Source organism: Carcharhinus amblyrhynchos, chromosome 23 (genome assembly GCF_965287045.1).
Source record: "Carcharhinus amblyrhynchos chromosome 23, sCarAmb.v2.hapA, whole genome shotgun sequence".
NCBI lineage: Eukaryota > Metazoa > Chordata > Chondrichthyes > Carcharhiniformes > Carcharhinidae > Carcharhinus > Carcharhinus amblyrhynchos.
In genome coordinates, this window is record NC_137346.1 from 33,064,715 (window position 1) to 33,090,966 (window position 26,252).

General features: G+C 40.5%; 1 protein-coding gene across 8 annotated transcripts in view; it reads left to right on the forward strand.

Moving 5' to 3' along the window:
• Nucleotides 1-26,252, forward strand: part of mtmr4 (myotubularin related protein 4) — a 132,763-nt gene that overhangs the window by 46,771 nt on the left and 59,740 nt on the right. For 6 of the 8 annotated variants that reach the window (XR_013889311.1, XM_080210981.1, XM_080210982.1 and 3 more), the window contains 2 exons: nucleotides 12,861-12,950; nucleotides 25,344-25,460. Coding sequence is in view for 5 of the 8 variants with exons in the window: in XM_080210981.1 (XP_080067107.1) it covers nucleotides 12,861-12,950; nucleotides 25,344-25,460 (207 nt within the window). In the remaining 3 variants the exon portion in view is untranslated. Of the gene's footprint in view, nucleotides 1-12,860; nucleotides 12,951-17,319; nucleotides 17,400-17,492; nucleotides 17,737-25,343; nucleotides 25,461-26,252 lie in introns of those variants that run through there. The other 2 variants (XM_080210985.1, XM_080210984.1) reach the window with 2 other exon arrangements.

The window sequence follows — 26,252 nt, forward strand, 5'->3', positions numbered from 1 at the left end:
AGATCGTGGTTGACTTGGCTGCATTCTTGGTTCCACTCTGTTGTCTGCACTCCATATACTTTCTTGTCCAACAAATATCTAACTAACTCAGTCTTGAATAAATTTAAAGACCCAGTCTTCACTACTTCCTGGGGAAGAGAGTTTCACATTAATGACCCTCTGAGAGAAAGAAATTCTCTTCTCTGCCTTAAAATGGAGTTCTCTTATTCTTAAACTGCAGCATGTCCCTGAGTTCTAGTTTCCTCATTAGAGGAAACATCTTCCTGGTATTCACCTTATTTGATTTGATTTATTATTGTCATGTGTATTAGCATATAGTGAAAATTATTGTTTCTTGCATGCTATATAGAAAAAGCATACCATTCACAGAGAAGGAAAGGAGAGTCAGCGTGTAGTGTTACGGTCATTGTTAGGGTGGGGAGAAAAATCGCAAGGTAGGTCCGTTCAAAAGTCTTAGTGCAGCAGGGAAGAAGCTGTTCTTGAGTCGATTGGTACTTGATCAGAGACTTTTGCATCTATTTCCCAACAGAACAAGGTAGAAGAGAGAATGTCTGGGGTGCTGGGGTCCTTAATTTCACTGGCTGCTTTTCTGAGGCAGTGGAAATGTAGACAGAATCAATGGATAGGAGGCTGGTTTATGTGATGGATTGGGCTACCTTCATGACCTTATCCAGTCCCCTCAAGATCTTATATGTTTCAATAAGATCACCCGTCATTCTGCTTGACTCCATTTGGCATAGGCCTAACCTGTTCAATCTCTCTTCAGAAGATTAGCTCTTTCTCCCAGGAATGAGTCAAGTGAACCGTCTCTGAATTGCTTCTAAAGCAATTGTATTGCTTTAAAATAAGGAGACCAAAACTGTAAACAGTACATCAGATGTGGTCTTGCCATGGTCCTGTACAGCTGCAGTCAAACTTCCCTACTTCTATATTCCATTCCTGTTAAAAGCCCACATTCCATTTACCTTTCTTATCACATGTTGTACCTGCATAATAACTTTCTGATTCCTATACTGGGGGCACCCTGTGTACCACTAAGTTCTGAAATCTCTCTGCATTTTAATAGTATACTGCTTTTCTACTCTTGCTGCCAAAATGGACATGTAGGTAACTTTCTCCCTCCCTGATGCATCACAGTGTTTAAAGTTTAGTCTCCAGCTCATTAGCTCTGAGCAGGAGTTCTCAAGTTGCAGACGTGGTCACTGTGGATCAAAGTCATGTCCATGAGTTTGCATATTCTACAACTGCAACACCTGTCCTGCCACCCATAGTGTGTTCTTATTAACTAATGGATTATTTTCTTTAATTAATACCACTAGTCCTGTTTTTGTTTATATTATATTTCAATTGATGTCATGCTTATCCCAATTAAAAGTCGCTAGTTTAGATTAAAAAAATGCTGACCAAACAATCACTTAACCTTCTTTCCTGTTATGTTACACTTTGGTTTTCTTCAGAATGCTCTGAACCCATAGACTGACCCTTCAGCTCTTCAAACCTTGCAGTTGTCTGTTGGTTGTCCTCTATTTCTGGAAAATATCTTGTATCTTCTACAGCTATTGGAGGTTGAAAAAAGAGCATTCTGTTCCCCCTCTACACTGAATTTTCACATGAACCCAACTTCACTTTCAGTCAACATCTCACTCAAACCTAGTCTCATCTCTGTGCATCCTCCTGAAAAGTAATGCAGAAAGAGTTGACACCTAATGTAAGAGTTGGATTCAGAGCAGTGAGCTTGAAAGAAAATGATTTGAACGGAGCCAAAGTGAAGCTTAACAAAAACTACACATAATTATCAGTGTTAAAATGGAGATGGAGCAGAAGCAGAAACAAAATAGAACAAACATGTTGGGCTAGTTGGAACACGACATAGACTTGTAAAGGTCAGTCAATCCTTCATCCTTCTAGTTCTGGAACTTGATTTCAGATCTCTACCCCTCCCCTTTCCTTGTGAAAATAGTGGTAGACAGAGGGGAACCGTTGGATGTGGTGTTTATCGATTTTCAAAAGGCGTTTGATAAGGTGCTGCACAAAAAGTTGCTTCAGAAGGTTAGGGGGCATGGAGTTGGGGGTAAGGTGTTAGCGTGGATAGAGGATTCATTGTCTAATAGGCAGAGAGTTGGTATCAATGGGTGCTATTCTGATTGGCGGTTGGTGACGAGTGGAGTGCCGCAGGGATTGGTGCTGGGGCCTCAGCTATTTACCGTTTATATAGATGATCTGGAGGAGGGGGTGGAGCGTAGGGTGATGAAATTTGCTGATGACACAAAGATGAGTGGAAAAGCAAATTGTGTGGAGGGTGTGGAAAGTCTGCAGAGGGATCTGGATAGGCTGAGCAAGTGGGCGAGGACCTGGCAGATGGAGTACAATGTTAGCAAGTGTGAGGTTATCCACTTTGGCAGAAATAATAATAGGAGGGATTACTATTTAAAGGGAGAAAAGCTGCAGCATGCTACGGTGCTGAGGGACCTGGGGGTCCTTGTGCATGTCGCAAAAATCCAGTCTGCAGGTGCAGCAGGTGATCAAGGAGGCGAATGGGATGTTGGCCTTTTATAGCGAGGGGGATAGAATATAAAAGCAGGGAGGTCTTGCTGCAACTGTACAGGGTACTGGTGAGGCCGCAGCTGGAGTACTGTGTGCAGTTTTGGTCGCTGCGTTTGCGCAAGGATATATTGGCCTTGGAGGGAGTGCAGAGGAGGTTCACTAGGCTGATACCGGAGTTGAGGGGGTTGGACTATGAAGAGAGACTAAATAGACTGGGTCTGTACTCGTTGGAGTTTAGAAGGATGAGGGGGGGATCTTATAGAGACGTATAAGATGATGAAGGGGATGGATAGGGTAGAGGTAGAGAGATTCTTCCCGCTCAGAAAGGATAACAGGACTAGAGGGCGCAGCCTCAAGATAAGGCGGGGGGCAGTTTAGAACGGAGTTGAGGAGGAACTTCTTCACTCGAAGGGTGGTGAATCTCTGGAATTCTCTGCCTGTTGAAGTGGTGGAGGCTACCTCGCTAAATATATTTAAGTGACGGGTAGATAGGTTTTTGACAGACAAGGGAATTAAGGGTTATGGGGAGAAAGTGGGAAAGTGGAACTGATCCACTTCAGATCAGCCATGATCTTATTGAATGGCGGGGCAGGCTCGAAGGACTAGATGGCCTACTCCTGCTCCTAGTTCTTATGTGTGGGGAACAGGAGTGGGATTTGAATCATAAATAGGACCCTTGTCAGACCCCACTTGGAGTACTGTGTGCAGTTCTGGTCGCCTCACTATAGGAAGGACGTGGAAGCTATTGGAAGGGTGCAGAGGAGATTTACAAGGATGTTGCCTGGATTGGGAGGCATGCCTCATGAAGATAGGTTGAGGGAGCTGGGACTCTTCTCCCTGGAGAGACGAAGGTTGAGAGGCGACCTGATAGAGGTTTATAAGATGTTGAGAGGAATAGATAGGGTGGATTCTCGGAGGCTATTTCCCAGGGCTGAAATGGTCGCTACGAGAGGACACAGATTTAAGGTGCAGGGAAGCAAGTACAGAGGAGATGTTAGGGGTAAGTTTTTCACTCAGAGGGTGGTGAGTGAATGGAATCGGCTGCTGTCGGTGGTGGTGGAGGTGAACTCACTGGGGTCTGTTAAAAGACTTCTGGATGAGTATATGGGATTGGGGGTTATAGATAGGTCTATGGCTTAGTAGGTATACAAGTGATCGGCGCAACTAGTGGGCCGAAGGGCCTGTTTGTGCTGTAGTGTTCTATGTTCTATAAATGTAAAGTGAGGTAAAGGATAATTTTGCGCATCCCTGAGAAACCATTGATCATGTAGAAGAGCTGCTTGTAGGTTAGTTTAGGCAGTGATTGGTGGAAAGCATAAGGCAAGGTAGTTTTTAAAAATTAAATTAATTTTAATGAATTTTAAAAGCCTGTTTTTAATATTGCACAGTATAACTCGATTGTTATATGAGTCATTACACACAGCATAACTATCCTGAATCTGAGTCACCAGCAGGGTGGGGCAAGGAGAGGAAGACAGTGATTGATGAGCTGCTGTTTCCGTTGTTCACCATCTCCTTACTTTATAGGCGACATCAGCCCATGGAGAAATACACAAGTGGGGGAAGAGAACATCGTAAATTCAGCAATACAATCATAAGCAATCTCTGTCATTTGAGATGCTTCCACTTTTGACTTTTGTTAAATGCAGACCTCTGCTGGGCTTTCTACAGCAGCATGGCTACTCATCAGGTGCTCTGACTGTTGTTATCTAGTGCTGTTAAAATTACAGTAACATATTTTGTATATTTTAATTACCTTTTCTAGCCATACAGTTTTGGTCTGATCCTTGTGAAAATTGATATATTTGACGTTGCTCACTGTCTTGAAATTGTTGATGTTATGGGATGATTTTATTAAAAGCACGGTTAAACTGCTCTGTTTCTAACTGTGCCTTTGATCCAGCCCTTTTTTTGGGATTGTTTGGATCTCTACCCCTCCCCCATGCTTTTCTCTCCATCTGTCTCAGTCTGTCTCCTCAGACAGGATCTGTGGACCTGCCTCTACTCCCTACTCCTGAGGAATTTTGGTCAGTCAAGATTTTCCTAGCTGCTCCACTTTCCCCCACCCCTCAACCATCCACCAGGCATTATCTTAAACTCCCCTGTCTGCAGTCATTTTGCTTTTTCCCCCTTCATCAAACTCTATTATTATGTGAAAACACCCAGTCCACAACAATAGTGGAATTGCATTTAATTTCTGCCACTAGAGGGAGATAGCAAACTGTGTTAAAATAGCGATGGGTGGCACAGATAGGGCACTGCACTAATAATATTAGGTACCGATTATTTAATGGATTGTGTCAGGTATTCAAATATATTTTTGACCCCAAGCCCAAATTAAATTTTTAGTACTTAATACAGCTTTTTATTGTGTACTGCTCTTTTTGCACTGTATTGTTTTCTAATAACCATACAGATTGTAAATTCAACGATGCATACTCACTATGAATTTGAAATAGATTCCACTTTGAAACTGTAGAAATGTTTAGAATCTTCCAAAGAAATATTTTCAAATATCTGTGATAAATTCAAACTGCTCCAAATGGATACAGAGATGTTTTCAGCCTGTACCCTGTACAATAGCTGACTGCAGCTCTCTGCAGTGGAAGCTTCCTCTGATGCAGTACAGGTTACACAGCAATGAGTGATGCTGTATAGGAGGAGCTAAAACCCCATTTCATCCTGTGTCTTGAGCAGTAGTACAGCAATGTATACCTGCTGCAGGGAGTGAACTCATTGGACAAAGTCTGGGAAATGCTCCCGTACATTATTCACTTTCTAGGCAGTGTGTGTTCATCATTTTCTATTTGGTAGCAGAGAAACAGCGATGAAGGGGTCTGTGCCAGGGCTGGATACACCCTCTGTACTTCTGTCTAGGCTCCATGTACTGCAGGATCAGACTGGCCTTCACTGAACATGAGTCTGGCTGCTCACGTCAGCTGTTCCATGCTGAATTGCTTTGTGAGTCTCTGCTGTTCTTTTTTCTTTCAGCTTTGAGGCCTGTGCAGCCATGGGTTTGCTGGATAATTCTTGATATGCAATGTATTAGGGGGAACAGGGGAGGAAATCTCATTGAACCTATTGATGTTATTAGGAAGGAGAGGCTGACTGGTGACTAAGCATATTCTGATGCACAGGGCCGAGCCAGCATTACTTTCAGGTGCTCACGAAGGCTCGACATTAATAAAAAAATGTGTTTATTTAGAGATTTCTATTGTTCTGAAGATTATTCTGTTGTTAATCAAATGCTTAATTCTTGAATATTTAGTGAATTATAAAAATTTGAAATATATTTACTGACCTTGATGGCTGGTCAGCCATGCTGTTGTATCCAGAACCAATAATGGGCAGAGGGTGTTTCCAGATGCCGTTTTAAAGAAAATATTATACTACTCTCTGAAGCTCAGGCATTTTAGGAGGGGACAGCTATTGTGGCTTTATAGTTCTATAATTTGAAGTAATTGTGAAAGCAACCACATTTGGGTCCAGTATCTGCCAGCCCAGTTCATATAAATGCAGTGAGCTTTTCACCTTTTTATTATCTTTGTCTCCAGATGTAGTAGATTTATAACAAAGCAACGTTCTAGAATGAACTCTTGTGGAGATGTCTGTTAGGGTTTTCCTAGTCAGAGCGTAATGTCTGATCAATAGTGCCACATAGATTGTTTTTAATGGAAGTTCAGATTGATGGGCTGTAGACCGTTATGGGGATTGGCAGGTGACAGACCATATTAATAAAGAGGGGAGCAGAATAAGATTTAGCTGCAGAGCTTCTACATTAACAGGATGTGTAAAACAATGGAGATTGGTATTTCAGGGCCCCGTAATGATGCACTAAAGAACACAGTAGAGTTCAGTTTAATGGGCTGTAGAATATTCTAGAGATTAGCAGGCGAGAGTTTGGATTAATGGTCTATGATCCGTAAGAGGAATTAACAGGAGAGGTGATGGATTAATGGACTGTTGAACATAGTAGGGAATAATGATCATAGGTCCAGATTGATAGACTGTGAAATATGTTAGAAATTATTGGACAGGGATCTGGAATGATGTCCTATGAAATAAGGAGCAGCAGGAATGGATCTGATATACCAGTAGTAAACGTCCATCAACATTGTTGAGAGAAAGAAAATGATTTAAAAGTGAATGGTAATGGTAAGTTTCAGAAGTTAATGAACTGCATGCATATAAAGTCAGAGCTGTATTTTTATTGTATGAATGTGAGTGCATGTCCTTGTCAATCTGAGCATATACTGGGTTTCTTCCAATTTTTAGAATAATTCAAGGGATGTGGGTTTCATTGCCTGAGCCAGCATTTTTATTGCCCTTGAGAAGGTGGTGGTGATGAGCTGTCTTCTTGAACTGCTGCAGTCCACATGGTGTTGGTACACTCACCCACTGTTAGGAAGGGTGCTCCAGAATTTGGACCCAGCGAAGGAACAGCAATATATTTCCAAGTCAGGATTCCCATTTGTCTGCTGCCTTTGTCCTTCTAGATGGTGGTGGTCAAGGGTTTGGAAGGTGCTGTCTAAGGAACCTTGGTGAGTTCCTGCAGTGTTCCAATGTAATTACAAGAAACTGAGGACGCTTATTGCTACCTGAAGCCAGTGTTGTTCACTTGATGGAATAAATTCAGATTCTTACCGTAAGCAAGGAAAAAAAAGCACAAGTTATTCAGAAGTTGCATTGTAGATTCCTATAGGCTATTTAATTACTATAGTGAATATTGCAGCCTGCATACGGACAGATTCCAACTGTAACGTCAAGGTCAGCCAAGTCAAGGAAATTGAAAGCCACCTTACCCAGAAAGTATGACATTTATATTGTTATATCTTTTGAAAAGCTCACTATTTGGCATCTGTAGTACATATTCATAGTAGATTGGAATTGTCTGTCTTGCACATACTTTTTTTTTTGTAGCTGTCACCAGTTGAAGCTCTGCCAGATCTTAGTGGTCTATGATACCTGGATTGCCGTGGTTGATAGCTTCTTGCAAGATATTTTGCATAGCAACTTTAACCACTCCCCCACCTCCATCCAACTTGCTTTTCGGTTTGGTTCTGTAGTTGGCCTGCTTCAAAATCATTGTCCAAGCTTTCTCTGCAGCTTCATTCTCCATAATAAATAATTCTGTATAAAAGCATCCCTACTTCCAACAAATACGTTCTCATCAATTCTTGATTAGTATGTTAAATGCCATTGCAACCTTTTAGATGTAACATGTAATCATAGAGATATTAGAGGACATCCAATATCACATCCTATGGGAAGGCCATTCTCTTTTACTGACCATTGGAATAAAGTCCTACTCCTTGTACAATGTGTCATTTGCGTAGTTGATGTCGAGAATATCCTGCTTTTCGTGCAACTGATTTTAAGTTTGAGAATGCAAGGAGAGACCTTTTTAACATTCAAGGCCGTGGGCCAAGCATTGTAAATGGGAGTAGGTGGAAGTCATGTTGTGGAGATGCCGGCGTTGGATTGGGGTAAACACAGTAAGAAGTCTCACAACACATGATAGCTAGTGGCTTTTGCTACCAAATATACCTGTTGGACTTTAACCTGGTGTTGTGAGACTTCTTACTTAGTCGGAGGAAGGCCAGGTGTTTCTCATGTGTCGGTGCAGATTCGATACCCTGAGGGGCCTCTTGTGTATTGATGATTCTGTAATTCTAAAGTTAAAAAATACTTTCCAAATTTAACACTTTGGATCTGTTGATACAAAGAACACATGCTTTGATGATGATGTATTCTTATAGTTTGATTGAGTGGTTGGTATTTCATGTGTGTGCTGGTGGGGCATAGTTTGTTATATCCCTCTACTAAATAAGCAGTACATTAATGTCACCGCTCTGCTGATACCTCTGGGGAGGTTACATCAACACCTCCAAGGGAAATCAGGTGAGATTGAAATCGAGCAATGTTATTCTAATTGTTGTGTCTGAAACTAAATCCTCAAGTACACTAGTTTATAATATGGAAATCAGATAGGAATGCTCATGTTTATCTTACTTTGGAAGTTTGTCCATGGCGCACTAAATTAGTGATGTGTTGAACAATTATTTTTACAAAATGAGGTACTATAAATTAATTTAAATTTTCAGTGTGGTAGGTTTTTCATTCTGACACTGTGCATCTCAGAGGAATTTAAAAGAAGGCAGTGATATTGTTGCTGGACTAGTAATCCAGAGACCCACGGTAATGCTTTGGAGACCTGGGTTTGAATCCCACCATGGTAGATGGTGAAAGTTTAATTCAGTAAAAGTCTGGAAAGAATAGAATAATGATGATCATGAAACCATTGTTGATTGTCATATAAACCCACCTGGTTCACTAATGTCCCTTATGGATGAACTCTGTTGTCTTTACCGATCTCCATGTGACTCCAGATCCACAGCAATATGTTTGACTTGTAAATGTCCTCAGATGTGGGTAATAAATGCCAGCCCAACCAGTGACACCAACATCCTGTGAATGAATAAAAATAATTATTTGCCCTTTACCAGAAAGGGATGTGAGTAAACCAGGGCCTCATATTCTCTTACTAGCCCCTCCATAATCCATAGTTTCTTCCTTGTTGATTTATCTAAATCAGGTTCAAGTGCAGTTTGATTTTCTTTTTAAACCTGATTTAAAAACTGCAGTGAGCACACTCTCTCCAACGGTTAGTGAATAAATGTAATTTTCAGGGTAGTCAGTCTCAAGTACTGCACAGCTGTAGTCTAAGGATTGATCTTCAATCTGTGACTGATCTAGGTTAGAATGTCGTGAACACTGGTAGAATTAACCTCAGCACCGGTACTCAATGGAGTGGAGCAATCAGCTAGGAGTGCCGTTTCTTCATTGTCGTTAGAGGGCCCTCTTGTCTGTAAGCCAACCTGTGTTAGAAGGGCTTAGGCTCATAATGCAGAACAGCAGTAACATTGAAATGATTGCTAAATTGTGAATATCTTGTTCATGGCTCATATTATAAATTTTAAAGTTAGTGTGAAGATAAGGTTAACTAAAAGGCTGGACTTTAGAGGTGGACAGAACACCTAAAAGAAATAGCAAATTTAGGAGGTTACCAATGTTTGTCTAATAGAGTCAGAACAGAAGGCTGGAGCCATAAAAAAGCAAGTGGGCTACTTGGCTGGAGAAATTGTAAAGGAGGAATAATTGGCTTGGAGGTCAATTTGAGGGTAAATCAGAGCAGGCTACATCATCATGAAGATGGAAGCTAAAGTTCTCCGGTTTTAATTTATCTGAATATCTGTCAAAGGTCACCCTTACTGAAAGTGTGCTGCAATGTGCAGACTCCAGGCAGCCAGGGATCAAAGAAGCCCTGAGAGACATATGATGCATCTGTTGATTGCAGTTTGGACTTTGTGTGGTTTGACTTTGAGAGGCCCTTGGAGTCATTCAGTGAAACCATAGCTTAGGAAAATCCTGGTGAACTGAGACAATAGTGGAAGGGCGCTGATTCTGTGCTAGAGATGGTTAGGACTCAGAGGAAGCCATGGGAGCCATTTATAGCTCTGTGCAGCTGGGAGACTGGAATTCGGAGAAAACCAGGGCAGTACCACTGGCAGTCTGCGCAAGAGTTGGAAATTAGGCTGGAATGCAATTTTGTGAATCCTGTGGAAAGCAGCCTCAAGAGAAAAGATGAAAGAGTTGGAAGGTCAACAGTTGTTGAGACAACCCTGTTGTTACAGAAGATTAGGAGGCATGGAGTTGGGGGTAAGGTGTTAGCGTGGATAGAGGATTAGCTGTCAAATAGGAGGCAGAGAGTGGGTGTCAATGGGTGCTATTCGGATTGGCGGTTGGTGACTAGTGGAGTGCCCCAGGGATCGGTGCTGGGGCCTCAGCTATTTACCATTTATATAGATGACCTGGAGGAGGGAGCTGAGTGTAAGGTGTCGAAATTTTCCGATGACACAAAGATAAGTGGAACAGCAAATTGTGCAGAGGGTGTGGAAAGTCTGCAGAGGGATCTAGATAGGCTGAGCGAGTGGGCGAGGACCTGGCAGATGGAATACAATGTTGGCAAGTGTGAGGTTATCCACTTTGGTAGGAATAATAATAGGAAGGACTACTACTTACAGGGCGAAAAGCTGCAGCATGCTACGGTGCAGAGGGACCTGGGGGTCCTTGTGCATGAGTCGCAAAAACCCAGCCTACAGGTGCAGCAGGTGGTCAGGAAGGCAAATGGGATGGCATCTTGAGGGGAATTGCTTGATAGAGCAGACGCAGCACGGTTTCGTTTAGGGGAAGTCGTGTCTGACAAATTTACTGGAGTTCTATGAGGATGTGTCTAGGGCGGTGGATAGAGGAGAGCCGGTGGATGTGGTCTTTCTTGATTTTCAGAAGGCGTTTGACAGGGTACCTCACAAGAGGTTATTGCAGAAGGTCAGGGGACATGGAGTTGGGGGTAGGGTGTTAGCGTGGATAGAGGACTGGTTGTCAAATAGGAGGCAGAGAGTGGGGGTCAATGGGTGGTATTCGGATTGGCGGTTGGTGACTAGTGGAGTGCCTCAGGGGTCGGTGCTGGGGCCTCAGCTATTTACCATTTATATAGATGATCTGGAGGAGGGAACCGAGTGTACGGTGTCGAAATTTGCTGATGACACCAAGATTGGTGGAACGGCAAATTGCGCGGAGGGTGTGGAGAGTCTGCAGAAGGATCTAGATAGGCTGGGCGAATGGGCCAGGAACTGGCAAATGGAATTTAATGTTGGCAAGTACGAGGTGGTCCACTTTGGTAGGAATAATGGTAGGAAGGATTATTACTTACGTGGAGAAAAACTGCAGCAGGCGACGGTGCAGAGGGACCTCGGGGTCCTTGTGCATGAGTCGCAAAAACCCAGCTTGCAGGTGCAGCAGGTGGTCAGGAAGGCAAATGGGATGCTGGCCTTCATAGCGAGGGGGATTGAATATAAAAGTAGGGAGGTCTTGCTGCGGCTGTATAGGGCATTGGTGAGGCCGCAGCTGGAGTACTGTGTGCAGTTTTGGGCGCCGTACTTACGCAAGGATATTTTGGCCTTGGGAGTGCAGAGGAGGTTTACTAGGCTGATGCCGGAGTTGAGGGGGTTGAGCTATGAGGAGAGGCTGAATAAACTAGGCTTGTACTCGTTAGAGTTTAGAAGAATGAGGGGAGATCTCATTGAGACGTATAAGATGATGAATGGGATGGATAGGATAGAGGTGGAGAGACTCTTTCCGCTCAGAAAGGACAGTAGGACTAGAGGGCACAACCTCAAGATAAAGGGGGCGCGGTTTAGAACGGAGTTGAGGAAGAACTTCTTCACTCAAAGGGTGGTGAATCTCTGGAATTCTCTGCCCGTTGAAGTGGTGGAGGCTACCTCGCTGAATATTTTTAAGACGCGGGTTAATGGGTTTTTTGATAAGAGAGGGGATTAAGGGTTATGGGGAGAGGGCGGGAATGTGGAACTGAGCCACGACAGATCAGCCATGATCTTATTGAATGGCGGGGCAGGCTCGAAGGGCTAGATGGCCTACTCCTGCTCCTATTTCTTATGTTCTTAACCCTGACTTTTGAGGGAATTTAGAGGCTAGATCTTTGAAAGTAAAGAGTTAAAATACTTCATCAGGGAGATTGATTTTGTATCAGATTGTATGACTCAGTGGTCACTAATATTTAGGTAGGTTGTTGAGAAATCCATGCCACGTGTCTTGGTCACATCTGCCATTTAGTGTGCTGTTTGGTGTGTTTGACGACAATTTTCTTGTTAACTCAGAATTTACCTTGTGTTAATTCTGGATGCTAGAGTATAAGATGGATATTATAAATTGCTTTACCTCTGACTTTATTGTAAAGTTTATTTTTTGTTTGTTTAAAATCGCTGGATCTTGTGGCATTATTCTGAGTGGGTAACTGGGAGTTCAATCAACTTTTTTAAAAAAAAACAAAAAATCGCTGGGCCCCAACTGGACTGTAACTTGGCTTCCTGTAATAGCAAATTATACTTCTTATTGGCAGTAAGAAACAGGTACTAAGTCCAATAAACATATCCTGAGTTCCCATTAAAGTTTGCATTCCCTCTATTATTTAGTTGGTAAGATTCCCCTACTGTGACAGTGACTGAGTGTGAGGATGAAGTGGACTACTCATTTGTTGCAAAAAAAAAGCCAAGCTTTTTAATTTTATGAAGTGCTGTAATCATCAGTGGACGCTTAGTCATGGGACCTTCATCAAAATTAAATTACCGAGCCTCCTTAACCTCCATGGGTTCACATATTGCACCTATTGTAGTTTCCTCAGTTCTAAGCATACCATGCATGTTCTGAGCTTGATCCATGTCTCTTTTTGTTGACAGGGTGAGGAGGGGCCACCCAGTTTGGAGTACATCCAGGCCAAGGACCTATTCCCAAGGAAAGACCTGATAAAGGAGGAGGAGGACCTGCAGGTATTATCTGCAATGATATTACTCTCTGATGACAATTTCCCTGTCCCCAGAAGTGTGTCTTACCGTAGGGCATGGCAGAACTGCCTAGCTTCCCATCTCCATTTCCCGTTCCACCTAAAGTTACACTCAGCATGCTAATGCTTTCATTTACCCTTGCCTGATGGTGATACAGTGTGTCTAGGCACAGCATGCCACCATACTATGCATTGCATGCCCCTTTAATGTTACTCACCATACAAATAACATCAATACTATTGCTGGTGTCTTTATCTATCTCACTATAAAAAAAAATCATGTCAATGTTACTTGTTGGTCATCCCTACCCTATTCCACTATATCACAGGTCATAGATTTATAATTGGATCACTTTACTTAGGTATAATTTATCTAGTACTACTAGGTGTTTTACACTGAACAAGTGTAGCTATTGTGAGTATTAAAGCTAGGTGTCACAGTATCCTAATGAACATGCAAAACATTTTTACTAAGACTTTGTATGGGGTTTAGAGTTGTGAGCACATTTGAGTGGGAAAGGATCAGTGGCATTTGTATTTGAAATGCAATGGATTCTGTTCCCTAGCTTTTTCTAAATTGCCTTCACTGCTTTTCTAAATTATTTAAAAGAACCAGTCATAATGTAACTATCAGTCTAATTCTATTTACTCTTCTCCTGGAGCTGATTATATGTGGCTGTTACTGAAGCAATTTGCATTAGTGCTTAATTTTGTAACTGGAAAATAATCTATGTTAAATATGACAACCATGCAGGAAAAGGCACGGTTTAAAATAGATGGCTCCAATTGAAGAAACAGCAGAGACGTGAAGGGCCAAATGGCTGCCTTCTGTGTTGTCAGTTCAATGTCGGTGCTCCTGTAGCAGCACATAATTAAATTATGCGTTTGCTCTCCCTCTGTGGTACAGCTGGACTCTCCTTTTGCAGTGACTTAAAGATGCTGACTAATATAGCACTGTGCCATTCAATATCTTCTTAAACTGAACAAGCACATTTCTGCCAGGGCAATAGGTTAATGCGTAAAGGGTCAGATTTTGTTGTAAAATTACGATGACTGAGCAACATACTGCTGTTAAAGTGCAAATTGGCTAATGCTATATGATGAAGAAGAAAAATGCTGTAAATGGTAAATCACCACATGGTATTGGCCTATTTTCACCACTCCACATCTATACATTAAATGCCTGTAAAACCTATAAATTAACGTGTGAATGACCTCTTAATTGGAATGTAGGAAATAGGAGTGGGTGTAGGCCTTATGACCCACCTTACCAGCTCTGGCATTTAATTAGATCATGACTAATCTTCTGCCTCAGTACCATTTTTCCTGCCCTATTCCCATTTCCCTTATTTTTAATCTAAAAACTTATTGACCTATATCCTGAATGTATTTGATGACTGAGTCTCCACAGCCCTCTGTGGTAGAGAATCCCAAAGATTTATCACCCTCTGTGTAAAGAAATTCCTCCTCATCTCAATCCTAAATGTCTTACCCCTTCACAGGCCATGTCCCTTGGTTTTAGACACCACTTCATGCTTCAATGAGATTACCTCTCATTTTTCTAAACCAGAAAATACAAGCCCAGTGTCCTCAATTTCTCGTCGGAATAATCCAACCATTCTAGGGATCATTCTGGTGAATCTGTGTTGTACTCCCTTGGTGGCAAATATGTACTTCCTTAAAAAGGAGACCAGTATTTTACATAATGCAACAAGTGTGGCCTCAGCAAAGCATTCTACAGTTGCAGTAAAGCTTCTTTACTCCTGTATTCAAATCCTCTTGAAGTAAAGGTCAACATACCATTTTGCGTTTCCAATTGCTTGCTGCATTGTATGTTAGCTTTCAGTAACTCATGAACAAGGTAGCCCAGGCTCCTTTTGGGCACCAACACCTCCCAGTTTCTCACCATTTAAAAATGCTCTGCATTTCTGTTTTTTTCTCTACATTATATTCCATCAGCCATGTAATTGCCCACTCACTTAACCGGTCTAAATACCTTGAAACCTCTTTGCATCCTCCTCACAATTCACGTTCTACTTAGATTTGTGTCATTATCAAACTTGGAAATATTACATTTGGTCCCCATATCCAAATTATTAATATAGTTTGTGAATAGTTGGGCCCAAGTACTGATTCTTGCAGTATCCTCCTTGTCACACAGTCTGCCAATCTGAAAATTACCCATTTATTCCTCCTTTGTTTCCTGTCCATTAAACAATTCTCAATCCGTGCAAGTGTGATATGAGAATTGTTTGTAACTCCAAATAACATCTCTTGCCCAGAAAGTGAACACTTATAAATGTGGAGTCTCTTCTTCAGGTTGTGAATTGTTGATGGAGAGGTCACCTCTAATCTACAGCATGAGAATCCAAAATTATCTTGTCTAACAGAGAGGAGCAGCTGTGAGTACCCAATGAAAGGAATGGAATTAAAACTCAACCTTATTCTTTGCTTTAGTGGCCTCTGTCCACCTCTCACAGTAAAGGTCAGAACATCTACCCATCTCAGTCGACTCGACTCTAGCGTCTGAAATGTGATAACTGTGATTAATGTGTGCTCATAATCAGATTAAATTAATTTTACACTTTAGGAAGTTGGACCCAGGATCTTACAACTGCAAAAAAAACTATTTTTCAGTCACTTTTAGATTTCTTGCTAGAACTTCTTTCAATACTCACAACCAGAATGGTTTGAGTTAATTTTTCCAACCATAGGATGACCAAAGCTCCACAGTAGCTTGGTGGAGGTGCAGTTCTTCAAAATTAATCAATTAGGTTTTGACTGTAATAAACAGGATAAACTTTAGCTAGCTGCAGCATCTTCCAATAACTCACAACTAAAACTAAAAACCTTCCTCACTACATCAGGGGGGTTGAGGGAAAGCAATATTATTGGCACAGATGCCTCCTTCCTGTGTTGATAATGCATATCTCCATTCTATTGCGATTTTTTTTTTAAAACCAAACCTAATTTGAAAAAGGAAAGAGCAAATGGAAGTCTTTCTACATTATAATAGTGACAACATTTTAAGAATTGGTTGTAAAATGCTTTGGAATTTCCTGAGATTGTGAAAACAACACTGATCAAACAGCCTCCAGGACCAATTCAGAAATATTTACTGGTGATGCTTTGAATGTCAAAAATAAAACCACTCACCATCAAATGGCTGTCAAAACTATTTTTTTACTTTTTAAACTTTCAGCTTTGAATTAAAACAGAACATAATTGAGCTTATTTTATCTCACAACATACTGCAAGACAAAATCATGCCCAATACTACATGCAGTAACTCCTGATTTATTTTGCTGTGTCACAAGTGATGGGTTTATAATTACTTCACTTTGGTATTGTTTATCTGGTACTACTGACTGTTTTACACTTCAGGTGTACCGATTGTGTGTATTTTATGCACATCTAAATGTGATCTGCTGTTGAATGCATAAGCATTTCATTTACAATTAGAAGAAAAAATTGTTAAAACAGGTACAAGAAAAGGCAGGGTTTAGAGACAATAAGGAAATGAAGGGCTGAATGGCTGTTTTCCGTGATATTTCAATGAAGTAGGTGTTATTATGTAGTGAAGCACTGAATTATATGTTTGCTCTCCCTTTATGGTATGGTTCACTTTTTGTGTAGGATGGGGCTAAACTTAGTTAAAGACATTTACATGTCTTTGCTAAAAGACAAAACTCAACTATTTCTATTCAGAGGCAGAGACAACAGGTAAATGCACTAAAGACGAGAGAACAGTTTGATGATTGGTTGATAAAAGCAGGATATGGATATTGTTCTCTGATCAATTTGTTGGCCTGATCAATCCCGTGCCAAGGAAATGGAACTTGCCACCCCTCTCTCGGCCATTCAGATGGATGCCAGGGATGGAACTCAGAATAATGGCAGATTTCATGTAAATTCTACTCATGCCTTCCTGGATGGACCTACATTTAGTCACCCTTTCATCCAAGCTCCTTCACCCCTCTATCTACCACTCTGTCTTCCGTTGCATTTGTGGTCGAATTTGTTACAAGCTGTAATGAATTTGAATGCATCAATAAATATTCCCCACCACCTCACCCCCAGTTCCGCCAGTTCGTCAGATATAAATGAAATCAGCTTCTGTAGTCTCTTTGTATAATTGTACATTGGAGTGCATTTAATTTGAATACTGTTTGGATCTTGAATAAGTGTGTGAATCTTTTATGGACTCACTGCCCCTTCAGCCATGCGCGGTGAGAGCTGTTCAACATTGTGTGTCTCTGATTTTACCATGCAAAGTGATAGTATATTTAGCAGTCTGTTACGCTGACAGCTCTGTACATAAAGGTGTGTAAAGCAGAATTGTCTTGCTATTTCAGGAAGGAATGTAGTCTTAGTGAAAATCCTCAAAGCAAGAAGCAACAATGTAGAACAGTTGAAGTTTACAGCACGGAAAGAGGTAAATTGGGGCATTGTATCCATGCTGGCTCTCAGAGCAATTCCTAGGACATGATTTATGTTGATCTAAATTATAGATGTATGTGAACGATGATAAGCTGCTCTAATAAACAAGTCTTTCTAAGATGCACAGTACTGATGTGATGAATGCACATGGTTTTGAAGATGCTGAAAGGCTGTGTTAGGTGGAATAAATTGTTTTTCCCAGTTAATCAGCTCTATTTAGGCTCCCATGGGGAATGACCAGTTGGGTTTGATGCCAGAGGATGATAGACTCCTGTGGAACTATATCTGGACATGAATCTGAGAGAGATTTGGAACCATGAGGAGTGGTGTGGGTAAGTTATATCTGTGGAGCATCAGAAGGCTGCATAGTTCATGTACATGAGAGATTACAACATGTTGAACTGATTATGTCAGGACCACTAATTAACAAGTGTGTATTGATAGGTTTTCTGAGTTTTCCCATGGATGATAGTTTTCTCATTAGATTTGATGTATAATAAATAGCTTTCTGTCTGAACTCTTGAGTGTCTTCATGCTCTTTCTCCTATCTTATGTTATTGCCACACCCACTATGGCAGAAGGTTGATTATTGATGCTGTATATTGAATAATCGCTTCCTGAAATTGTTCTTTTTCTTCAGAACCAGAGCTTCTATAGCTGTTTTTTAAAAAAAAAACCTCCCATGCACGTTGCAATGTGGTTCCATCTGTAGCTAACTCCTGATTCAAATCAATTCTGAGTGTGTACTTCCTTCAGAATCAGTATTTGTGATTTAGCAATGCCTTTTCTGTTGACTGAGGAAGTCTGTCTGGGAGGACGAGAGTGAAATGATTGTGCATTCTACTATTATTCCTTGTCACTTCATCCAAGTGTTTGAGCTGTAGGGGTTGATATCTCTTCTCAGTCTGGTCAAGAGACTGACCAGAGAGGGATATCCATAACTAACCCACTCTTAATATAATTGACTATCAAGTTGTTCTCCTACCTGTGATGGCATTTGTTTCCTGTCTCTGCCTCTGGGAAAGGAATAGATGTGTTTTGTCTTTCTGAGAAGATATAATTGTGTAGAGCATTTGGTTGCACCCTTTATATGGTGCTAGTATGTTGTGTTGTAAGTACATGATGAGCAGTTCTAAAACATTTAACCAGTTATTGTTGGATCTAGTTAACCTTTCTCGGGAGTATCACTGACAAAGTTAAATGACCTCCACCAGTGGCATTGCCATCAGACTAACCTTTTTGAATCAGATTTCTCATACAGACCAGAAATTCACTTTTGCTATACCTAATTATTGAAGGATGTTTGTAGCCAGAATTGGAAATTCATGAACAAAAATTGTTTTTTATCAAATCTACCTGGAATGCGCATGGTCAAATTCAGCACCAAGGGTGTTATTATCATATGTGAATAGGTGTATAGCACTCTTGATTTCTATAATGTATTACTATTAATATTACAGCAGTGACTCACTTAAAATGCTTCAGTGAGTCTAAAGCACTTTGGGACATCCTAAGACAGTGAAAGTTTCAATATAAGTGCAAGTCTTTATTGTGAGGTTTTTGTAATGTGGTCTTTTAAATTATGAGAAAGCACCTAGTGGTACAGTAAGTTTAGGACAAAGCATGTATTGTGTCAGGAGAGGGAACTCTGAGCTATATAATGCTAGGGTCATGCACTGGTGATTGCTAGATTGTTACTAGGAAAAGGAAATCATTTCAGTCACAGTGAACTGATTCAGTAACTATATTAAAGAACATTGACTGAGGGTAGTTCTTCTGCAATGCTTTGCTAGCAATAAACAAAATCTTAGATCAGGCTCTGCAAAGAAATACAAGCAGCCTTGATTAATAATTTGACTTAACCTGATAGAACAACTGTGACCTTCAATTGTTTGAGTAGCTATGCTGGTAAAATTGCAGACTTGCTGTGTGTGTAAAATAATATGCTGTCCTGGGTAGACTGGGAAAATACTAGTGACCTTGATTTCCTTGCAGTAAATAAATGAAAGCAGTCGGAATTCCCATGGTTTAATTAAAGATCAGATTAAAACAGCATCTTCATTTGGAGAGATGAAGAACACCTCAGCCAGCAGCTGATCAGTCTATCTAACGAATGAGGTGTTTAGGAAGGCATTTCTAACCTGTAATCCTGCAACCCGGTTCGTTGGAACTGGTCATAGGTCATAGCCGGAGAGCTGGCACTGAAGAACAGTGATGGTTTAAAATACAAAAGTGCAGAAGCATTTTGATATTTAAGTTACAGACCAGTTACTTTTCTACTTTCATTCCATATTCCTCATTAAGAAGCTACAGAAATCTCAGACTCAAGTTTATACTACCTTTTTCTTGTGGAGTGGGTAAAAGGGAATTTTACTGGGAGCAAATGGACAAGCAGTGCTAATGTAAAAGGGATTTGAGCAGAAATCCAAACATAGCAGCTGCCTAAAACGCTCCATGTGACTAAGGTAATAAGCTACAGTGGGGAGTGCTAGACTAACCTGGAACACTTGTCAGACTAGCAATGCGTAGATGTAGTTTCAAAAGAATTTCCTTTAGAAATACAGATTGATGCAATATGGTAATACGGTAAGATGCTGGCATTTGCCCTTAATTCAAACATGAATTAATAAAAATTTTATTAAGTTTAGTAGACAAGTAGTGTCTGGGATGTTAGGTTCATGTCTCCTCTGATAGTTTCTACTGATGAATATTGCACTGTTTCAGCACTCGTTAATGAAATTAACTAATCAAGCTGCAACAAGATTCCAGTCCATTGGCTATTCTAAAAATATTTCGATGGATGAGTTAATGTTTTAAAGAAATTTATGCAGTAACTAAAAGTTTTGTTCCCCATTAAATGCTCTGTGCATTGCATGGTAATGGACTACAGTTTTGAGAGAACAGGTATTGTTCTCAAACATATTTCAGTAGTTGTGTTTATTTTAAATTGAGAATAGTCCCTGATGCAGGATTGCATCAAAGAATAAGGTAAATTAAGTACTAGTGTTTGGGCAGCACTAATTTGATGATTAGAAGCCTGTGGATTTGTAAGGAGAAAAAATTCAGGGAGTTAGAGAGATCCAGAGCTTTTGGAAATGACTCGAAGACTTCAGTGAATCTTTGTACCATTGCAGGCAGAGGTGTAAATTGTTTGAATTAACTGCTTATGGAAAGGGACAATCACAGGTTGATTGAAAAACTCAAACTAATACTGATTTTCATGTGTGTTGCTTTGCCACTGGTTTTGAAGGTTCACAGTGGACCGTGGTTGAGGTTCTCCATTACTGAATGCTACATATTGGTGATTAGGGTTTTTGTGTGTTTTTAACACGTCTGAAATTCATATTTTTATTGACAAGAATCTTTGGTTTAGATTCTGGATAATTCAAGTCTGCACATAATTCTGATAGCAATGAATGCAATGGATTAAAAGCAAAAAAAAAGTTGCAAAAGCTTGGCGGGCCAGACAGCATCTGGTGGGAGAAATAGAAACAGAGCTGAGTGGCCTTTCATCAGAATTGCCTCTCGACCTGAAAAATTAGGGTTGGCACCGCTGCCTCACAATGCCCGGGTTCCAGGTTTAATTCTGGCCTTGGGTGACTGTGGGGTTTGCACATTCTCCTTGTGTCTGCGTGTCTTTCCTCCAGGTGCTCTGGTTTCCTCCCACGCTTCAAAGAAATCGCCCCTTGGTATCGTGAGATTAGCAGGATAAATATGAGAGATTACAGGGATAGGGCCTGAGTGGAATTGTTGTCGGTGCAGGCTCGATGGGCCAAATAGTTTCCTGCTGCTTGTAGGGATTTTGTGATTAACTATGTTTCTCTGCACGGGTGCTACCTGAAATGGTGAGTTTTTCCAGCCATTTTTGATTTTTATTTCAGCAGTATTCTGCTGTTGTCTTGCTATAAAATTTGTTTGATTTCCACCAGTGATACTGATTCAGAGCTGACAGGCTTGTGCACAATGATGGACATTCTGTAGTCTGACCTTTTGTCCTGTTAGAAGGATAAAGGAGTGAGTTCCTTAAAGGAAAGGGCTTGAATAGCTTTATTTTCTTCCTACATTGGCTGCTTGAGTGGTGGGTTTAAATCCAGCCATTCTCAAAACAAAAAAAAATTTATTAAAAAATTAACCCCATCACAAAAAGACATTTGACTTGTACTAACCTTTCATATGAATTAATTCATTGCATGAGACGTGTTTTAAAGATTAAAGGGAATAAAATGACCTGACTACAGAATACAATGTATTAACACGGTGGCTGGCTATAGATACCAGTTGAGTTGAGTTTGCCAGATATTTAACATGACTGTTTGTGGAGTTGAGTTTTAGAATGTGCAAATGTGAAAGCAGGAACTGGAAAATGTTATGGGAATGAAAGTTAGTTGCATATTCTGAGACTTCCTATTATTGCTCCTCACTGTTTTATTACTTGACTCTATCGCATGTACATGCGTGCACGCACACATGCACCCCTTTATTATAAATATCCATCTTTGGTTCATCTGGCCTCGTATCTTTGTAGTCCCACAAAAAATGTGACCATTTATTTTGTGTAAGACGAATCATGTACGGTTACTTTTTTAAAAAATAATTATTTGAGGAAGTGGCAAGCAACATGGACAATAGGAAACATGTAGATCTAGTGTTAGATTTCCAAAATGCTTTTGATTAGTTGCATCAAAGGTTAATACGTAAAACAAGAGCTCGTGGTGTAGGGGGGAGCATATTAACATTGATAGAAGATTGGCTACCTCACAGGAAGCAGAGAGTAGGGATAAATGGCTGATTTTTGGGTTGGCAAACTGATTAGTTGAGTGTCACAGGCCTAAACTATTTCTCATCTTTATCAATGACTTGAATGATGGGACTGAATATGTGACTGCTAAACTTGCTAGAGGCACAAAGTTAGATAAGAGAATAAGTTTTAAAGCAGGCGTAAGGATTCTGCAAAGGGGTATATAGATAAGTTAGAGTGAACAAAAGTAATATGGGAAAATGTAAGGTTGTTCATTTTAGCAGGAAGAATTAAAAAAGCAGTGTATTACTTAAATACAAAGTGGTCCAGACTGATCTGGGTATCCTTCCTGGTACGTGAATCACAAAAAGCTAGTATCCAGGTACAGCAAGTGATTAAGAAGGCAAATGGGATTTTGAGTTTCATTGCAAGGGGAATGAAGTATAAAATTTGAGACGTTTTGCTGCAGTTGTACAAGGCATTGGCAAGACCGTATTTGGAATACTGTGTACAGTTTTGATCTCCTTACTTAAGGATGTAATTGCAAGAGAAGCAGTTCAGAGAACGTTCACTCGAAATACCTGAGATGAAGGGGTTATCTTATGAGGAAAGGTTGGTCCTGCATCCATTGGAATTTAGGAGGAGAGGCGATCTTATTGAAACATAGAAGATCGTGAGGAAATTTGACAGGGTGGATACTGAGATGGTTTGCCTCCTGTGTGAGAAACTGGAACTGAGAGGCAAGATTTAGAAATAACAGGTCTTGCATTTAAGATGGGAATGAGAAGATATTTTTTCTGAGAGTCATTTGTCGGTGGAATTTTCTTCTTCAGAGAGCAGTGGGGACACAAGTTATTGAATATATAATGCTGAGTTAGGTTGATAGATTCTTGATTGACAAGGGAATCAAAGGGAATGGGGGTAGACAGGAAAGTAGAGTTGAAGCCAAGTCAGATCAACCGTAATATCAAATGAAGAAGCAGGCTCGGTGTTGAATGGCCCACTCTTAATTTGTATGTTTGTATTTGATTTACATGCTTATAAATGAAAAATCATTCTGGACACACAGTATCTGCATGCACAGAAAATGAGATCCTTGTATAGAGTTTGTTAATTGTCCAGATTTTATCAAGGTCTCAAATTAATTTGGGTGGGTGACCCAAGTACCATGTCACATATATTACAAGTGTTGAATATGAAAGGCTGGCTGACTTTTTAAAGAGCTTATATAGAAACCTGAAATAAGTTGACTGTACATAGAGAGCAGTATATCAGACAAGCTGCATGGACTTCACACAAGTGGAACACCTGAATGACCTGACCATCTTTGCCTGCTCCACCACCACCTCCCTACTCCCAGCCTGCTCCATCTCCTCCTCCCTATCCCCAACCTTATCCACCTCTTCCTCCCTATCCCCAACCTTATCCACCTCCTCCTCCCTATTGCCAACCTTATTCACTTTCTCCTTCCTACTTAGCCTGCTCCACCACTCCTCCCTGCCCCCAGGCCTGCTCCACCACCACCTCCTTACCCTTAACATGCTCCATCTCCTTCTCCCCACTTGACCCAACCTTACCCCAGTTGTGGTGCTATTGTCCTGAAGAAGGTCCATTGATTTCTTATGTTTGTAGAATCATGTTTTCATGTTTCGCAGGGTGTACATGGTACTCTTGCCAAAACAACCATGAACATTGTGAAATTCAGTTGGCTGGAAAACACTTCTAAGACATCTGAGCTTGAAAAATACTATACAACCAGAGTTTTTTCTGTCTACAGTGACATCGAAGTATTAATTGTGTCGTGTTGGACATGATTTCAATTGATCATGAAATTCCCTATTACATTTTTAATCCATGAATTTGTGCTTCAGCTATTGCATGCCCTCATTTCAAAATCTGAGAACTTCTGCAAGAAAGAAAACCTTAGCTGTTCCCCCATGAGGTGTTCTATTACTGATCTGGAGCGTTGGTGCTGATGAACGTTTTTGAAATCGAATGCTTTGGATGTTCTCGCATGGTCCATTGTTCTTGCAAAAATTGTGCTGCAAAAATTATCCTGATCCTCACCCTGAGCTTTATGTTTATTTCAGTTCAAGCCAGAATGGCAGAATAGTCCAAGTCTTTGCAACAATTTTCTGGTTTGTTGCTGTATAAGCACGTGCAACACAGAAAGAGGTCTTTTGGTACAAATAAAATAAGTTGTGGCTTTCTTCTGTGCTGTAGAATCATAAGGAAAGCAAGCATGGGAATATTGTTTATTTTCTCAGTTGAAGCCGAATGGAATGAAGCTGCTTATTGTTTTGCACTTGCCAAAGTTGACCAGACAGTACACCTGCAGCAGTTCATAGCTGAATAGGAATTTCTTCAGTCTAGGGGGTTTGAATTGGTTCTAAGCTGCAACAACTTGCATTTATACTGCACCTTTTTTCATAGCAAGATGTCCCACAGTGCTTTACATCTCAAACTAATCCCACTTCCTTAGTCATTTCCTATTGCCCCTGCATTTTGCTCTATTTCAGATAGTACCCTCGTGCTATTAAACCCTCTATAACCGCTTAATGTATCATTGGAATTTTGCATATTAAAACATAATTAACTGAATCAGTGAGTGAAGAATCAACAAATGATTTGGCACTAAAAACATTTTACTTATAATAGAAACTGTCTATCAAATGTTTCCTATTTCTCGTCTTCATCCAAACAGCGAAGTTGCAGCTTTTTGAGTACTCAATTTATCAGAGGGCAAGGATGTTTAGATACTGTTAACAGTTCTGGTCCCTGGAAGGGTAGGGGTTTTAGTTCAGTCAGGCAGCATGATCATTGCAGGGTTGGAGGGCTGAAGGACCTGTTCCTGTGCTGTAACTTTCTTTGTTCTTTGTATGATGTTGATTCTGAATTCCTGCCAATATAAGTGAGAATTCCTGAACAACTGTCACAAAATTAGCAATTTTTCCTGCAGTAAATGCCAGTGTCTGATTAATGAATAAATCAGCATTTGCAGTTATGAAGAGTTGGATAGTCAGGAAGGAATACATCTGAGCAGAGCAAGACACTTCTGTGGCATAGAAGATAGTGTTTTCTGGTTCCGCAAAACAATGAAGCTGTAATCTTGCAGTGGACTATCTTCACAGCAGTATTCAGTAAAAGTGTGTTGTACAGAGAATGACTTGTGCAATTTTAATTTTCTGTTGTTCTTTGCAGGTGCCTTTTCCAGCACTCCAAGGTGAAGGTGTGGAATACCTGGGCCGTGCAGATGATGCTGTAATCGCTATCTCAAATTACAGATTGCACATTAAATACAAAGATTCTTTAATCAATGTAAGCAGTACTTTATTGGTTACTATTCTGAATCTGCCATAACTTGACAGGTGTTAGAATTTGAAGTATGGAATTGGAATTGCTGCACCCACTATCAAACGAAGCTGTTAGTTTTCTGTTTACAGTTGCCATCCTTCTGTTAATTCATTTGGCAATAATGTTGTTTATCATTGAACATTTCTAAACGCGACTGTTTACCAAAAGGTAAAGTGATAGAGTGGAGGGAAGGTTGAAGAGAGGCATTCCTTAGATGAACAAATAAAATGGAGTAGCTCAGTCTAGGAAATTGTACTAAATTTATCATTTCATTTAGATCAATTTACAGTTAATAATACATCCATTGAGTTATTTTGTGGTTCTTTATCTGTTGATCTGCTCGTTTCCCACACTTTTTTTACTTTAAGCTTCTATTTATTCTCTAGTAGTTGTGTGTGATTTTTCTTTTGTCTCTTTCTACATACATCCCACTTGCACTTCCATTGACTGTCTTGTTCTCCTCCATACACTGAAAGGCATAGAGTCCACTTTGATCATCTGCTCAGCACAGAATTCATCATTGCTACTGTCAAGGTGATAGTAGTACTGATTCTTTCTCCTTTTCCCCTTCCGAGGCTCTGTCACTAGCACATAGTAACTAATAGGTTGCAACGGCAGTCAATTAAATGGAGTCAGGTTATTAAGGTGATGTTGCCCATAATGCTAATATTGACTGTTTTGCACTGGTCAACAAAATATGTTGTTTATTTAGCTTCAGGTAGGTCCATGTTGAACTGGATGGCCGAGATACATCCT